General features: G+C 35.0%; 2 protein-coding genes across 2 annotated transcripts; both read left to right on the top strand.

Annotated features, from left to right (window-relative positions):
* The first annotated feature begins 130 nt into the window (after positions 1 to 130).
* LOC116426219 (uncharacterized) lies at positions 131 to 7757 on the top strand. Its single transcript, XM_031974869.2, has 3 exons — positions 131 to 426; positions 2703 to 2870; positions 6451 to 7757. The coding sequence occupies exons 1-3, from the start codon at positions 372 to 374 to the stop codon at positions 6663 to 6665; spliced, it is 438 nt and encodes a 145-aa protein (XP_031830729.1). The 5' UTR covers positions 131 to 371; the 3' UTR covers positions 6666 to 7757.
* Positions 7758 to 7911: 154 nt separating this feature from the next.
* On the top strand, positions 7912 to 18429 carry LOC116426152 (uncharacterized). Its single transcript, XM_031974711.2, has 5 exons — positions 7912 to 11119; positions 11766 to 15104; positions 15980 to 16884; positions 16954 to 17097; positions 17620 to 18429. Exons 1-5 carry the CDS (start codon positions 10888 to 10890, stop codon positions 17839 to 17841), a joined length of 4842 nt encoding a protein of 1613 aa, XP_031830571.2. The 5' UTR covers positions 7912 to 10887; the 3' UTR covers positions 17842 to 18429.
* Positions 18430 to 18499: the final 70 nt, after the last annotated feature.

The raw sequence follows: 18499 nt of genomic DNA on the forward strand, positions 1-18499 counted from the left end.
AAGCTCGGCTAATTTGTTGGCAAATCTGTTTTTCCGTTGATCTCGCCTCCTCTTATCTAATTGCCGCGCGCAATCACGTACCCGTGGTTCTCTCGGTACCGCGAGCATCGTCGCCTTAGTTGCAGGGCTTGCGCTGCAGTCGCATCGAGCGACGGCCACCGTGAACAGTGCTTCAGCAGCTCTCGGGGCCGAATGGTTGGCTACGGCAATCCTTGATCCGGCCGCTTTCTCTCTCTTTCTCTCCCTCCGGTCTTTCGACACCCTGACCGCCACCCGGTCTCGTGCAATCTACCACGGCGACCGCGAGGAGGACCCGTCTGATCGTTGAAGGATAACCGATTTACTCGTGAAAGGATATACCGATAGCCAACATGAGGCGCACACACGTCTTCGCAGTTTGCCTCCTGCTCATTCTCGGTTTTTATGGTAAGCGTCCAGGCGTCGTGTCTAGCTCCCTTGGTTCAACGATCGGGGCGGATTTACGAGACCGCTTACTATCGATCCCCCAGTCCATTTTAGACCTAGTTTCCCGCTTCAATTGCCACCCGAGACGGCTCGATTCGTGAATAATTCCGCCGCGCGACCATTTTTCTCCTCTTTTTCACTGGGATTTCTGCGTTCTCGTGGCGATCAGCGACGTTGCGGTACGCAACACCACCGATCGAATGTTCTCGCGTTTGATCGAACACCGGGTAAAGGGATGGGATTAATCCCTTGCCTTATAATAACGTGTCGGAATCGTGACGAAAGTTTTAAATTGAATTCGACAAATCTAAATATCATTTATATTGTTTTAACGAAAATGTAATATTACTTGTCTATCAAGAATCTTTCTTTTCTTTTTCTACTAAATTATTAACGGTCAATTGACAAAGATATCATGGGGCAAGGGGTCAACGCGCTTTGGAACCAATGTTGATGTTTACACGATTAAATTAGTCGAAATTATTCAGTTTTAGAAATTATACGGATTTTGGAATTTAGCATGCGGGACAAGTATATATGCATTTGCGCGGTAAAAGAATTTTTAGATGTAACTGTACGTAATTTTATATGTTTAATATCTATTTTTAAATAATGTTTTTACGATTATGAATTTTTGTAACTGACGCTACAGTATATTCTCTATGGAGTATCACATTACTTCCTGGTTCTAGAAGTGTATTGTGTTTAGAGATAGTATTGCTGCGATCGATTCAATGGCAAGAGACAAGTGTATTATCGTGATTATTCGGTGAATCGCTTTTTAAATGTCTAAAGGAAAATGTATTCAGTCATGAAGATGGAAATTTACTTGACGCATTGCCTGAACGCATTGGTGCAAACGCCAGTGAGATCAATGAAAACGCACTATGCGCAAAACAGCGTTTTTATAATAGACCTCTGCATATTTGTTTTACTTCGACACTGATGCATAAAATAATGATGAAAAATATTTTCTTTCCTTTTATTTTTTTTTAAACGACTCAATTATTTTCATAATTATTTCTCAATTTTTAATATTCGTATACTATCTTCGTGGAATTGATCATAATATACGAAAAATGATCACAATATTAACGATGCAGAATGTAGTTTTCACTATTTTTTAGTTAGAAAACAAATCGGCTTCTTTGTTCCCCTAGTGTGTATTTAACACTAAAACTACCAAGCAGTTGAATTGACTTTTTGAAATTTCTCTATCGAAACTTCAAATTCAGTTTGCGTATTACTGAATCAATTTTTTCAATAATTTCTCAGAGAAACATCTGTTATATTTTTAATAATTGCAAAAGGAAGAAATCAGGACCTGTCTGGTAGTTTTAGTGTTACGACTATGAATGATAGCATAAATTCAAGTATAAGGTGCAGATAGGAGAGTAAAGTTATTGTTGTTGCGTCTTTCTGGAACGGATAGCTGGATCGATTTTTATATCGCATACAGTCACAAGGACAATGAACCTCCCTTCGATCGGAGCTCCGCGTTTCACACAATGTTTTCGTAATCTCGAAAGTCAAGTGGGAGAACTGATTATTGAATAACTTGCAACATTGTGTAAGAAAATATGTTTGACGTTTAGTACGTTGTGATTTTGAATTGTGTGGTGTGGTGACCTACATAAATGCATATACGTTTATTTAACATTTAACCCCCTCAATCCCAACGTCGACTATAGACGACTATAGTTGATGGCTGTCGACTACTATACCGAAGAGGTTAAACTATGCATACAGCACACTGAATCCCTTGACAGAAATCGTTTGCTGGTCACATTATCTTCGTTGACCCCTCTTATCAATTGCCCGATAATGGTCGGAACCTTGCGCCTCGTATTATTACGAAATTGAAACTACGTTTTGTATACAACTAGATGATGAGTACTAGTTTCCGGATGTTTATGCATTTATGACATCTTTGTTTATAATAAAATAGTTGGTACATCATACCAAATATAAGTTAATTCATTCAATGCAACGAAATTTATACTTCACTTTCGATATGAAATGTTTCTATAAATTAATCGATACAGAAATATATTTGTATAAAAGATCACGACATAAATAGTACGTTGAAACATTTATTCACCCTTTAAGCGTGCTTTTTTTCTAATATCAAACGACATCATTGCGGGAAATACAATGTTTCCCAAATACACTTGTTACCTTAGAAATAAGCTTGTTACACGTCGAATGATTTTTTGAAAGTGACTGTAATACTTCAGGTATAAACGCCATGCAGTGTTACTTGTGTAACAGTCACAATGACAGCCGATGTGCCGACGAGAATCCTCCGGATGCCCTTAAAGCAGATTGCTCAGATCTCAAGGACGGCGCAAAATACACGATGTGCCGAAAGATTACGCAAGTCATCGAGTTTAGCGTTAATGGACGTAAGTAATACGCAATTTATTTCATTGTTGTAATATTAGAGCTGTTACGATTATCTTTTATGTAACGGTGTTCATACGTGTTCATCACATTTTATTATAATAATATTTGCTTTCTTCTGCAACTGAGAAACGCTCAACACATTAAGCGCCATGTCAGTCACTGATGACCAACGCTTCTCAATTACTTAAAAACAATCGTAACATGCAAGGTAACCGATGTCCTATGAAAATGTTTAATAACGTAACTAAGTTGATAACAGTGTAACGCAATGATAGTTCAACGCCAAATAATTGATAATTGTTATGAATTAAAAAAGTATAACTCTACGGAAAAACGGTCAAGATTTTCGTGGCGCTTAACGTATTAAAGATCGCGAGATTAAGAAAAGAACAAAATTTTTGCAATAACTTATATTACTATTCCATGATCAGAAAGTAAGAAGTATCAATGAATTCAATGAAAATTCAAATTTTTCTCCAATTCTTATTTAAAATAATCTAGTCACAATGTGCTTTAGACGTATCTGTATTAACCCAGATTAATACAACTCCCTCATTATTCTATAGAAAGCTACTATACACTACCAAGCACGCTACAACAGCGTGATTAATACAATGCGTGTTAAGCTACAGTTGCCTGATTTATCTAGTACAATATAACCATTAGTGTAGTTTATCTCGCTATAGAAATGTTGGATTGAACATAATTTATGGCACAACTGAAAAGGAAATGATCCTCATGCATTTAAATAAACAATAAAACAGCAGCTTGTAATTTGCCACTGTAAAAGAAAGAATGTAAAATAATGGGTGACATATTTTCCTACACTTGGTGGCTAGTTAGAAATTTCACATACTCACAATTTTATTAGTAAAATCACACTGAATAATTGTAACGTATTACACGCATAGTTTTTTAAATACCTTCCTCTTTTAAGAGCAGCAGATTTTTATTGCATTAATTGTCGATATGTATTCTTTACTGTTTACCAATATTTACATTATTTTTTATTTCATTACTTCGAATAATGACGTTTAAAATATTGTTACAATTAGATATATAATAACAGAAATAAAAGTTGGATAGATAACAAAACTGATATAATAATGAAATGATTAATAATAATGTACAGTTGAAAGGACAAATTTGAGTCAAAGTAATTAGAGTTTGAAAAATTTAGGAAAGAGATATAAAATGCGCACAAACGCATCAATAATTTTTAAATCAAAAAGTGAAGTGTAATATCCAGAAATGTTTAACTTTTAATTATTTACTAACAAAAAACAAGTCTCCTCTTGTTATACTATAAATTAAATCTCAATCTACACATGTAGATTTGTACACTCAATAGTAAGATTATCTAACAATAACATTAATGTACATCAAAATAAATCATATAATATAAGTGATATTATAAAACGTAAAATATTTGAAAATACATTTCGATACCAGTAAAAACAATGTGTCAAAACTTGTTTTAATCACGTGACATGCTTATTTTCACAATATTAAACAGTTCTTTTAAAAACTTCTTTATTAAGCATACATACACATACAAAACACACTTCAATTTTCATACAGTAACAGAAATGCAATACAAAATTCACTTTGACTTTAATCATATTAATAAAAAATGTTTTAACAAAATTGTTTCCAAGAAAGAAGAAGTAACAAACATTACTACGTGGCATTGCAAATAAAATTAAACATAAAGTCATATTCGAGTATAGGTTGGCGTTTATTTCGGGAAAGAGTACAACTCAGTACAAAGATACAACTCTCTGTTACATTGTACACGCTACATAGAATTGTAATATTCTGCAAATTCGAAAACTTAATATCTAACAAATCCGAATGAAAATTGTTCTACGTGTTGTTATACGCTTCTTCTTAAAGTTTCAATTGTTTTTATTATCTTGACATTACCAATCTAAGTGCAATACGTATTATTAGTCATCGACGAAACATAATCTGCAGGAGATCCATGATTTCTTTGGCTATATGTAATGTAACACCATCTTGTTGAAAGCACGTATCTGTCAGATCTCGTTGTTTCAATTTAATGGTTGCGCCATTGCAATGCAAAATACCGTAAAATGTAACAACTACTACAAATTTATTAATTATTAATTAAATCACTGTAATCTATATTGCTTAATTTGCAAAATAATCTAGAAAAAATTAGCGAGTTGATTACTATATTAATAACTGCTGTTATGTATACTTAATTTCAATAGTCAGTGATTATCACGTAAACATAAATCGGCTGAGACAATATTTGTTGACAGCGTAGTAATACTGTATTTCTTCATGCGGAGCTATATACTATTACACATGTAATGGTCAAAACGTGAACATTATATTGTTGCTCCTGTCGCACCCAGTAGAAATCTTGCCCGACCATTTCCGATCAATCTGTTGCACAACAAAGTCTTCAAAAACGTCTTTATTCGAAGTTTTACAAGCGAGTTAAAATATTAGTATTTCATAAAATAACATTACATGAATATTCATCTGTAATATTTGTTTAAAAATGTATTGACTGGACAAAAATGAAGCAGTTTGTAAAAGTAAAACCTCTACTATGTTCAATTTAGTCTTAAAAAATAGAGAAGATTTTCATGAATATTTAAATGTTCACTATTATTAAACTATACAATTCTGAATGGTTGTAATTAGTTATATCATCTTGAAAGTTGATTGTAAGTAAAAGTTCTAAATATTGTAAAATATGATAAAAATCTTGCAAATTTATATGCAACTGTATTTGTTGTTTGATGGTATTGCATGAGCTATTTAAACGCACTCACACATTTGACAGTAAAATTGCTCAATGTAAAGAGAAATCAGGAAAATTTCTTTATAATTCCGTGATTAATAGTGAGCAGTACATGAAACAATCAAATATCTGCAGTGGTTGCCTATCGTATAATATAACTTTCTTCAGAAAATGCACTTTCTTTAAAAATATCTAAATCCATGTTACATAGAATGCTATAAGAAGTTTTCACCAAAAAGTAAAAATAATACGTATAAATTATACATATCGGCTCTTTTCTAAACCGTCTGATTTTAAACGTCATTTAACACTAGATTCACGGACGTTTATTTTACACTTTATTCTACTAGTTCTAGAAAACTACACGTTCGTCTATATAGATTGAGAGAATTGTAACTTCAAAGCTAGAGGATTACAATATGTATTCGCACAATTGCACGAATCAAAGTCGACGTAAACTGCTACTAAATAACATTTTAAAAAATTCAGTACCCATCAAATTGACGAGTTCCGTAAATCTAGTGTTAAAATCATCAAAAATCACAAAATTTACCACTTACACAGGCTATAAATTCAAGAAACTTTCCTCTCTATTTTAAAACTAAATTGAAGTTCATAATTCTTTTTAGTTTCTTTGAACGATAGAGCAATTCTTCTCACGAATCAGTATTTCGAGCAAAAAATTGTATAAAAATCACTCGGTAGATACTACAGGTCAAAGGAAAGGGTTTAACTTGTTAAACGATGTAGTCGTAACAGGTGGTTACATAAATAACAACGATTACACGTGCTTGAAACAGTTCCAGCTAACACTCGTGTGATAAGGGGCTGCGGATGGGTCGAGTCGGACTACAATGGAAGGTGCTACCAACGCAGCGGTTTTGGAGGTCGCCAGGAAGTTTGTTCATGCTTGACGGATTATTGTAACACAGCGACACCAAACGTTCTGCCGCCGAAATCATTAATCCTGTCTTGTGTTCTGGGCACCGTATTGCTAGCATTCATCCGTAATTAGATCCAAAAGAAATTTTCTATGTTCCTGAACAATCAACGGGGAGACACGTTCGAGATCGTTAGTACATCTTCAAAACAGCTTCGAACCTTGCATACTCGAGAAACCGATGGGAACGAGCTAACGTCAACGGATCCGAGAGGCTGCACTTCTGACCTCTAGCGGTGCAGATAAGAGAAGAGTGTGTACAACAAAGGACGAAGAAGCCACTTTTCAAGTGGAAAGTATCCGCATCTAAACTGTAGAATTTTCCATTACGTTCTGACAATCGGACGCTAGCGATCTCGACTTAATCGAGGGAACGGAGGATCCCCAAACGAAACTACGTTTTATTTGAAATGATCTAGGGCCGGCGCTGATGGCTCCCTCCTGTCCGTTGGTTAATGGTTACCGTAGCTTTAGATAAACTATGCACGCTGTTCCTGGTCACCTTGTCCATTTTGTCAACGAAGTGCATCAAGTAAGCGCGATAACGAAAAAATTACATTATCGTTCACATATACAGTATTTTAATCGTTAGGGGAACAACTGAACTCTCGATCTAGGATCATTAAATCCAGTAAAAGTATAGAGGAATGATAAAACGTTACGTGTGAAACGAAAAACGGGACACAAAAACTTATTGTTAACGAAAGAAAATATTTCCGCAGGAATATATTATATATCATCGTCACTCGTTCATTACGCATTGTCGTTTATTTCACGTTTCTAAATAAAAAAAATACGTGCGTTTCTCGAATAATCGATGGTAAGTTAATTTATCGAAGGTTTACTGTTTTTTACCAACGAAATACGTAGGGGTACAGGAACAGTTAGATTTTTTCGTACTTTTTGCAAAACCAGCCGAATGATATTTTCTCGGTCACGTGTAACTCTTTTCGAAAATTTTCAACGTAGGTGCTGAAAGTGTGGCATCGGTCACATTGTGTTCATTCGACGATTTTTCTGCGTAGAGCTTAAGAATAATAATACGTACGCAACAATTGCGCAACTTGTTAAGGATCTTGTTGTATCTGTATTCACGAAAAGAACATCTGTACAATGTGTTTTTTGTGTGAAACAAAGAAAATATATCAAAGTTGCCGTTGCGAAGAATTCGAGCCTTTATTATTTTCCCTCAATTTATCAAACCGGAAAATATGAATTAAAGTGCTGGCTTAAAGTATAACATAAATTTGAACGATCTTGTACAGTTTTATGTATCGGTATGTTGACAAAATACAATTGCGCCTTTTTCTTAAATAGAACTCCATAATTTTGTATACATTAACACTAGAACAATCGAGCGTTTAACATAATTAACATGTAATCCTTATAAAAATTGTAACAATATATTTTTTCGGTTTCTTCATATATTAATTATAGCATCGAAGTAAAAGTATTTATTTTTCAAATCATTTTGGATATTTAACACTTTTAAAATATCAATAATTGCAAAATGAAAAAAAACTGAACGTGTCAGTTTTAGAGGTGTAGTTGTCTAGTGTTAATCGATGAACCGAGTCAAACCTAATATCCAAGGTTGATACCATAAAATTCAAATACTATTAATACGTTGACTGTCACGGTGGTCACCGGTGATCGGAGCTTAAAAATTGCTTAAACACAATTATAATAAGAAAACTGATGTCAAATAAAAATACTTACAATTAGTAACACAGATAACTAGTCTAACACGTGTATTATGATACCAAGTCATTAATAATTATTTCTAATAACATTTGTCTTTGTTATAAAAAATATGTATTGTTACACAAAACGTTCGGAATTCTCGTGGCAGTCAACGTGTTCATAAGATATAAAAATTCTTTATATTCTTGCAAATTTCGAAAATGTACTTATAAATACGTCGAGATTAAAATGATTCTAAACTTTTACAAATAGTAATAAAATGAAGAAAGTCTCGACGTATCGGCAATAATAAATATAAACAAGAAGAAAATAGTACTTCTGTGTAAGACGGATGTCGTTAATTACACTATCCAACAAATTTGAACCTTTTTTATATTTTGCAATAGCCACTGGGTAATCCTTATAAATTGTCCTAAATATGAAGCCGAAAACCAAATCGCTGGATCACCCTCAATTTTCGGAAAACGCGAGTTTTTGTAAAAACGATCGATTTTTTTAAAGAAACAAGTATTACGTGAAAACTAAATACGATAGGCAGTTCAAATTTGTTTATCACTTTGATCATCATTTACAAGCACTTAATGTTATCAAATATTCAAACTTGTATAGTCATACGTTCAGGCAGTTCTCCTCTATTTTTTCCCACTTTGAACTACCTCTCGTTTTTAGTTTTCACGTAATACTTATTTCTTTAAAAAAATTGACTTTTTTTACAAAAATCCATTTTTCTCGAAAACTGAGGATGATCCAGCAATTTGGTTTTTGGATTCGTATTTAGCGCAAGCTATAAGAATTATCCAGTGGCTATTACAAAACAAAAATCGTGTTGGACAGTGTTACTAGTTTAGAATTAAATTATAAATTTGGTTACAATTAAATTCGTTCAATGAGTAAAGGAAAATAATATTAAGGGAACGAAGAATTTTTGATAAAGTGCTCATATAGATTCGAATCTATTTGCGAATATTTGTTTTACTTCCCTAAGTACTCATACAGGGTTCATATCTAATCCATTAATGTTCAAACCTCTTTGCGATATACTTGAGCCCATCACTAGTCGAATCCACTTGAACCGTGCGTCAAATTTTTCTCTCGTTTCATTGTTCCATGGAAATAATTTTGTTTCATATCCATAGTCAGTAATCTGCCATTTTTCTTCACGGTGTTCGTTGAATTCTTCCGTTTTGTAGATTACCATTGTATTTCTGATATGTACATATGTTCTGTTGTTCTACGTTCGTAAGGAATCGGAATCAATTTGCTATGAAAAACAGCACGCGATAAATACGGTAACATGTATATTTAATCAATTCAACGGAGCAGAGCGAAGTAACTTGGAAAAACTCGTGGATTAACATCACGTTTGTTACTCTAGTCGGACATTTACACGTTAACAGTTTAATCCGTATCTTGTTCTCGTTTGCCCACTTGTATTTTCGTATGCAAGTTTGAAATGAGTTTGCCTCGTTTCCCGTGGCCGCAAACTCATCCTGCCCCATGTCGTTTTTTCGTCATTTACATTACACCTTACATCTGAATACGACTAGCTTGTTCAGGAAATTTAAAAAGATACTTTGGACATCAGGTAAAATACAAAATGTTTATCATGATAAATGAATCAATTAAATTGAACAAACATCCTTAGGTTAGAAACGTGTCAAATAGCAGCTGATATAGTGACTACGTTCGGTCCATTAGTTTGGACTTTAAGAATTCTTAACCGTACATAATATTATTTATAGTTTCGATGTTCTCATTGAAACAAATCTTTAAAACAATTTTTTAAATCTTTAACATAATAGTCAGAAATAATTTTGTTTGAGGGATGTGCCTTTTAAAACAATAATTATGTAAAAGTTTGTTAACACAAAGAAAGTGGTAAAACGATAGCGTGACAAAGTAAAATTCTTTTTGATAAAAGAAAGGTAATATTTTAATATAACAAAAACTTTATCGTTTCCCCATGATTCTACGCTTATACAAGAAAGAAAGACAAGAAAATACATAATAGAGATATATACAACTTTCGAACTTGATTCAAAATATCTAGATAACAGTAATATTGTTGTATAACAAAATCAAACCATTTAAAATATTTTATTGCATATTTTTATATATAATCTCAATCACACAAGTGTTCTTCTACCCGTTTTATCTCCTGTAATCATGTACTAAACACGTTAATCTGTTAACTGTGGAATTTAATTTAAAAAAACTGTGGTAAAACTTGCAATGAAATCAAATAATGAAGCGTGTACTCGTCAAACGCAGGCCAAATGCACTTATAATATATATATTTTAATGAAAAACCAAAGCACAACGAAGAAGAGTTATATGTTTATCTGAAAAAATAAATAATTGATCGTCGAAAGAATTAGTATCATTTTGATTTTAAAATGACGTGTATACTCGTCGAATGCAGTTAACTGATTAAAGTTTCCAATGACAAACTAAAAATTAAAATTACTAATTGAATATTTACCTTAAGAAAATGGTATTACGATTTTTACTGAAAAGATATTGAGTGATTTAAATGTTTAAACAGACTATTAACTGGCCAGAAGAAGATTTTTGAGTCGGGGGTAGGTGGATCATGCACCCTACAGCTGCACGATCTAATCGAACACATTTACAATCCTCGATTCCGTCCACGTCTACACCTTCATCCATTCCGCATCCACAACAGCAACAAATTCTTTATGGACCTATTATTAATCCAATGTTAACTCTTCAACCATGCGGGACTGGTTTGCATCCATCGTGTGTTTATCCTGGAACGCAACGTAATGTTGGTCTACCTAATCCTGTTCCTTTGCATGTACAAGGTGTAAATCCATATTTCAAAAAAATTCAATTAATTTCGTGATCCTTTTAAAAAATGTAGCTACAATTAGAGATTAAGTTTAGCGCATAATAGCCTGTTATTAATTGAAAACAATCAAACAGAAACAAAGTATTGTCGATGTTCCTTGAAAATACAAAATTTTATTTTAATTTATAATTTAATACTTTTAAACGACCTGGAACAAGTTAAAATGTCTACATTACTATCAACGCCTGTTTTTCTTATTAATTAATTAATTCAGATTAATTCAAAAGTATAATCTCATAAGAATATGTATAAACTATTTCAACAAATAATTTCTTGTCAGTCAATCGAAATTTAAAATCTTCAAAGATTAGAAATATGATTATTACAAAACTTTTCAAATAACTGATACCAATCCCTGTATACATACGTTAAACGTGATTTATTTGTTACAATTTCTTATTTAAATACATATAAATAAATAAAACAAAAAGAAACAAAAATAATATTCATTGATAAGTGAAACATACAGATTCACAAACAAAAAATACTAATCGGATTAAAAGCCATCTATCCCGAATAATTATAAAATGACACACTTTTTTCTTGAACAATGTTTTCAGTTTTCTAAAATTCTCGTACAAACCACTCCATGAATATAGGCAAAAGCAGCAGGTGGCTACCCAAGAATAAACTCGTACGAAATCAACAATTCTGTCAACAACAACAGCAACAACAGCAACACATTCAGCAACAGTTGTCCTATAACCCAAAGCCCCTGGTTGTATTCGATCAAACAGCGAATAATGCTCCACTACCGGCACCGACTACATCGTTCCTAGTTGCCACCTCAACTTACACTCAAGGCTCGTACTCTGGAGACCAGTACAATAATTCCGGACTCGCCTTGCTACCGCAACCATATTATAAACCCCCAGATGTGCAGGCCTACTGTTTGGTACAAGACAAACAAACTGCTCAGCAGCAGCCACAAGAACAACCGTCGCATGGTTCTTACTACAATATCTCAGCTACAAACACTTATAACCTGCAAACAGTAAACACGCATTCGACGTTCCAGTTTTCCAATCTCAACCCATACGCGCCAACAAATTTCAACAATCAAATCTCCAGGCCGATTCAGACAGTGCAATCCGCGCAAATCTTCCCTAACCACTCAGTGAACGTAGTCGTCGGGGATCAACAAAGAGACAAATCCGTGACAAGCTCCACCACGCTCGACGCTTCAGCCCTTAAATACGTGAAAAGCAGGGTCTCCACAGGCAACGCCGGTATCGCACCCATCGTGTCCGACAGCTACAACGATTGGCCATTTCAAACGATCGCCTCCTCGGCCAACAGTTTGTTCGACACGAAACCGACCATCGATGACACAAGCCAAGAAACCATCGCGAACTCTCTTGAGAAAATTGCCTCGAATATTTCCACAGAAACAAAAGAGGAACACTGTTCCGACGAGTCGTCGGCTAGCTTCGATTTCACTATCGAAGCCGAAAAAATGGTGTCGGCGCTGTGCAACACGTCTTCGAATGACCTGGGTAAAGAGGAATCGAAAAGCAATAAATCGAATTCGACGCCTCTGTTCAGCGGCGCTGGTGACACCATTTCAAACAAGAATGCTTGGTTCGCTGACTTCTGTGGCAATTATGGAACCGGCACGTCGGTAGCGATTCAAACTGACGGCCCGTGTGTTGACGGGGTACAGTATCCAGAACTGTTGAGGAAGGTTGTTTACTGGGGTTGTTCAGAAGCCGAAACTATCTTAAGTACGAGCTGCAAAACGAATCCCAAGTCGGGATGGTTGAAGAATCTCTCTGCCGCCACGAAGACGGCGGTCACTAAATCGTCGACGTGTTTTCCAGTATTCGCCGGTAATCATATCTTCGTCGGTGATCTGATCAACGCTCTGTTGCGCATTAGCAACGGTTGGCTTATCCTCGACAATTACTTGAATAAGCAACATTATCCAAGTCTAGACGAGAAGTATGACAAGGAATTGATTAAGTCCTTCCAGCTCTGGGAAAAGCACACGCACGAGCTACTCAATCAAATCGTGCAAAGTTTCTTGAAACTTGGAAAGCACAACGATACGTCCAATGTAGATCGAAAACCGAAATTATTCGGGACCTTTTTTCCAGGTGACGTTTCAGTTTATACGAACTGCGACTTGTTCGATCCGTCATTGAACATGGATGCGTTACGCCAGGAATCAGGAAAGAGAAACGGTCAAGAGAATCCGTTGAACGTGGCTCAATCGTCTGTCGGAAGCTTGCGAAATCTCGATGCCTACAAGCATGAAAAGCAGCTGCCTCAGAAGGAGTCGAAATTACGAAGTAAGTGGACTGTTATTGAGACTCTAGCAGCAATAGATAGCGCAAAATCCGTGCCCGATATGTTCCTAGGACACGCGGAAACTGGCATTTCAACGAGCGGTAGGCTTCGCTCTAGGGGAAGTACGTCTTCTGCGAAGGTCGACTCATCGGCGCAATCTTTAAACGCGGAATTCTATCATTTGAGAAGCAAAGTCCTCACGGAGAACAACCAAGACTATACCAGGCAGTGGACGTTCAAAGAAAAGAAACGAGAGTTCATGGAAAACAAGATTCCATCGCACGAGAATCCTGACACCATTTTCAAACTTCAACGAAGATCAGATGAAAATTACAACAGTTACGCTCAAAAGTGTTTATCCAGAGTGGAATCGTCCTTTCTGAATCCTTCCGTTAGCTTAGAATCAATATATTTCACTTCTAATAACGAGTCAGAAAATTTTGATCCTAATTATACCGTCTTGCCTTCGTACACGACGGAGTATAGTGACAAGAACGCGAAGGGCTGCGATCAGAGTCAAGGTAAAAGAAGTAACGCGGATTTAATTTACGTCGGTAAGTCAACGACGAACCAAATAGAACTGGCAACTGTGCCCAAGGATAAGATGACATTACTCAGTCAGATCGAACCAAGTACCGCGGACAAATCGTCCGAAGAGATGACTGCCAATTTGTCTGCCTGGTTCGCTAGTATCAGAAATTCGGATAACAGACAGGTATCCTACGTGAAACTTGGAGAAACGAAAACGGCAAACATGACGGCTCGAGTGCCGTCTCGTCAAGAAATATCGAAGAATACGATCGATCTTGGCAACTGCATCAGACAATTACAAATTGACGCGAACCGTCAATTCCAGACGTTGCAGAATATGCAAAATATTCAGAATGCACCTTGGAACTCTTATAACTTGATTAACAACCGCACCCAAGGCTCTGAAGACTACGACAGCTCCGAAGATGGTCGAGTGTACATGAAACCAGGAAGCTACAACGTCCCGAAGAAAAGGCATCAACGCAGATCAACGCGTCGTTTAGATAACTCGATATCTCGAAGTGTAATCAATGGACGCGTTAATAACCAGCGTAATCATTTCACGAACAAAGAAAAAGTCTTTTCGACTCCAGTATCCTCGATACCAGTATCACGAGCTACCGCGACGTCTATTTCTACCAATACTTATAACTCGGTAACCTCAACAGTGAAGTTACCCTTCCCGGCGAATCCAATTGTACCGTCACCTGCATTCTCTCTCGAAAATTCACCTCGAATTCTGAAACGCTTTGACTCGTTAAATCCTAGCGTATCCCAAGATGTCACTTGGAAAGCAGCATGCGCTTCAGCTGAGATTCTACTGGAAGCGTTGAATGTTAAAGAGGATAACAATGTCGAAAAAAAAGTAACTGATGCCGGTAACCCCGTCGAGGAGCAAGAAAATGTCACTAAAAACAAGAGTATTGAATCTTTATCACAACCAACACAGTGTCAGGAGAAAGTAGATGGAAGTCATGCTAAAATGTTGAAAGATGATAACGATGGTTGCAGTGGAGCTTCGAGTTACGAAGCGTCTGAGGATGACTCCGAATCGACTTGTCATTTTTCTCCTAATGCGAGCATCAATGAAGCTTTACATGCATCTGAAAGTAAAAATGGTAACTTGCCTTAATTTCGAATGTATTTTCATAATCTTTTTCCTGCTCTTGTCAGTTATAAACTTCATCGTTAACATTTTAAACTACGTATTTTTAATGGTTTAAACATAATTATTTATTTGTTATTGCTCTTATTTTATACACTGATTTGTAAATGATATACGCTAGTGCCTAAAATTTAAGAATCAGGAAATTTTCATTAAAAAATTGCTCAAGTTCAAAGTGGTATAACTTTACGAAAAAAAGTGTAATAAACTTACATACGTAGATCACTCTAATCCTGACGGCACACTTTTTATTCCACATTGAATAAAACAGTGAACAAAATCTTATACCACGTTTTAAGGAGTCGTTACGAAGGAAAGACTATATTCTTCAAATCTCTGACGAATGTAATTCCGAACAAATTTTTTTAGTATCTGTCAGGTTTGAATTTACAGAATTTTCGAAATCAGAAACCATGTTTATTTTCACACCTTTTACATAATGAAAAAAACGTCGCAAGATGTTTACGCAGGGCTATTTTTTTTATAAAGTTAGACTACTTTGAATTGGATCAAGTTTTTAATGAAAATTTTCTGACCTTTTAACCTTGTACGCTAGTGTATTTTGATATTACAGATCTAATTTTAATCAGTGCAATTATGTAAATAATAATTAATAACTTTAATGCTAGAAGAACGGAAATATTTTGTACTTTTGCTATATTTTTAGTTAATTAGAAATTAAAAGTTAATAATCCGTTACTGAGTCTTCCGTCTAAGGAAAAAATACTATGAAATAGATCTGAACTCAATAATACAGCTAAAAAAACACATTCCGTTCTTCTAAAACTGATATTAAACGCAATATTTTATGGAAATGTCCATTAACAGGTTCTAGCAAAATGAACGTAAAGACGGACTCATGGTTAATCAGAACTTTGAACAACGCTAGTATAGTGAATAAACAGAAACGACGAAAAAACAGTTGTAATCCGCGTACCTCAGACTCGTCAAACAGTTCGGTAATAGAAGACGAACAACCTAATCCCGTTTTATCATTAACGGCATCAGCAACGACAGTTACAACGACCATAACGGTTAAGAATCTTCAACAAATGAGTTGCTCCAGGAAAAATGTATGCAATCTTACTAAGGATGGCCAAAAGACAACGGACGAAATTGAACGTGTCGCTGGAAAAGCCACGTATTCTGAAACCGTACGACGTTCAACGCCGATTAGTTCGTCTCAATTAGAAAAGAAAGAATTTGGCAAGAAAGGGAAATTAAATATTCCTAATTCGTCGATAATTGGCAGTACTATAACACCAATTTCCGGTCGTAGGTGTCAGAGAAATGAATCTGAAAGATCCTATTACCTTTTGCACAACAGGTCGCGAAAATGCTCTAGCAAGAAGGTTACAAAAAGTTACGAAATCGTCGAACCTCAAATGGAAGAGATAACGAGCACCAAATGCAAAAGTACGCGGATCGACACGCCGAAGGAGAACTCGTTCGAACTTCCATCCGGATTATCATTGTCGACGGTTACGACGAAGCATGCAAAGAAAAAGGAAAATGTTGGATGTATCGAATTTTTGGACGGCAAATTTGGCGGGAAAGCTAGCGACCGAGGCTGGTCTGTGTGGTATAGCTCCAAGAGAAAGCAAAGTCTCAGTCCCCTAGCGCTGAGTAAGCTGGAAACGATACATCAAACGGTTTGGAAAATGCAAGAAGCGGAAATCTTCAAGTATCCGTCTCCTACAGACAGCGGTGGCAGTCAGTCCTCTGCGTACACAGTTAGACTTTTTCACATGATTATCCTGTTATAGAAATCGCAGCATTTTAATTATAAAATAATATTGTAGATCGAAGACTACTGTAAAGTCATCAAAAGCCCGCTATTCCTGGAAACAGTTGAATATAAGTTGAAGAATCGTGTTTATCATAAAGTAGAACATGCGGTTCGAGACTTCCGCCGTATCGTTTATAATTCCAAATTATATCACAAGGTTCGTAATCTTCATAATTTACTTATAATTACGAGAATATTTACTGATATATATTTTCAATTATTAAAATCTAGAATAATCATATTACTTTGCTTTTTGTGCTATATACAATGGGGTTTACTTTAAGGGATTCTTGAGAAGGAAACATACAGCGTCTCATTTATTTGTTCATAGATATTTGGCACATTTATTGAACTAAATTTTGTACAAATACTTATGACAGAAATAACAAACTGTCAAACATATAACGTAATAGTCCTTTCAAGTATCATCAAAATTTTATTTAATACAAATATATGAGGTCATTGTATGTTAATTGAAGTAGATGATGTAAAGAATAATGATTATTATTAATTTTACAAATAGTGCCAGTAAACCACAAGTTTATCATTAAATGTGATTAGTTTATCATTGATTTTGTGTTGTAGTTAAACATTTTTTAAATGTATTATCTAGTAGCCATTTGAATAAAAAATTCAATTAAAGCGCCTTCATAGTAACAAAACGACCATTTTATTGTAGAATGATCATGATCGAGTGAAAACAATCGAGACGTTATCGAAAAAATTAGAAGAATTATTCGAAGAACATTTCGCTAGTTGGGACTTTGATAATATAAGTGGTAGCCCAAGAGAAGGTTCGCCGATGTCGTATCGATTTAAGTTGACCGGGAAAAAGGCAACAACTGGACGTTACGGTAACATGAAGAAAAGCCCACCTTCTTCGATCACAGAAAACGTTTGACGTTTGAATGTTATATACTGCTAAACTTTCTACGAATTATTGTGCCTATAGTCTATAGTGACATTTTTTTACATCTCCTACAATTTATATTACTATTATATAGACATACAATGTTCGACATACCCTCAATTTATGTGGGAGTCCATCATAATAACACGTTCTAGTCATGCCTCAGTTCATAAAGTTATTATCATAAGCGTTCTACGAGTTTCCTTTTATAAAGCAACTTGCACCTTTTTCTTCGTTTACTTCTAAGAACAGCAAAAGTTTAAACGCTCAGTCTTTTGGTATATCGAAACTAAAGTATATTCGTAACAATGAAATAAATGACAAAAAAGAACAATATATTTTTTATATCATTAATATCAATCAACGAGAAATACAAATAATTGTTTAATACCATTACGATAATCGATGATTGAAACTTGAAGACATACAATTGCTATTGAAATATTTGTTAAAGCAAAAAATGCGATTTGTTCAAATATATAAGATAAAGTAATTTGTCGTCCGCGATGCAAACAATGTAAATGAGGTTTAATTAAAGCGATGAAAGGATTAAGAATGTAATATTAAATTATAATGTTAAACGGATAAAGAATTTACGAAATAAAAGGATAAAAAAATTAAAAGTCCCGCTTTACTTTCGCAAGGAAGC

Source organism: Nomia melanderi, chromosome 12, assembly GCF_051020985.1.
Source record: "Nomia melanderi isolate GNS246 chromosome 12, iyNomMela1, whole genome shotgun sequence".
Classification (NCBI taxonomy): Eukaryota; Metazoa; Arthropoda; class Insecta; order Hymenoptera; family Halictidae; genus Nomia; species Nomia melanderi.

Bases quoted from the DNA above. Each gene is read 5' to 3' on its own strand.
- LOC116426219 (XM_031974869.2), top strand. From the start codon at position 372: ATGAGGCGCACACACGTCTTCGCAGTTTGCCTCCTGCTCATTCTCGGT. The intron at 427-2,702 runs GTAAGCGTCCAG...GTAATACTTCAG, and splicing joins GCTCATTCTCGGTTTTTATG to GTATAAACGCCATGCAGTGT. The intron at 2,871-6,450 runs GTAAGTAATACG...TGCTTGAAACAG, and splicing joins CGAGTTTAGCGTTAATGGAC to TTCCAGCTAACACTCGTGTG.
- LOC116426152 (XM_031974711.2), top strand. From the start codon at position 10,888: ATGCACCCTACAGCTGCACGATCTAATCGAACACATTTACAATCCTCG. The intron at 15,105-15,979 runs GTAACTTGCCTT...GTCCATTAACAG, and splicing joins TGCATCTGAAAGTAAAAATG to GTTCTAGCAAAATGAACGTA. The intron at 17,098-17,619 runs GTTCGTAATCTT...ATTTTATTGTAG, and splicing joins ATTCCAAATTATATCACAAG to AATGATCATGATCGAGTGAA.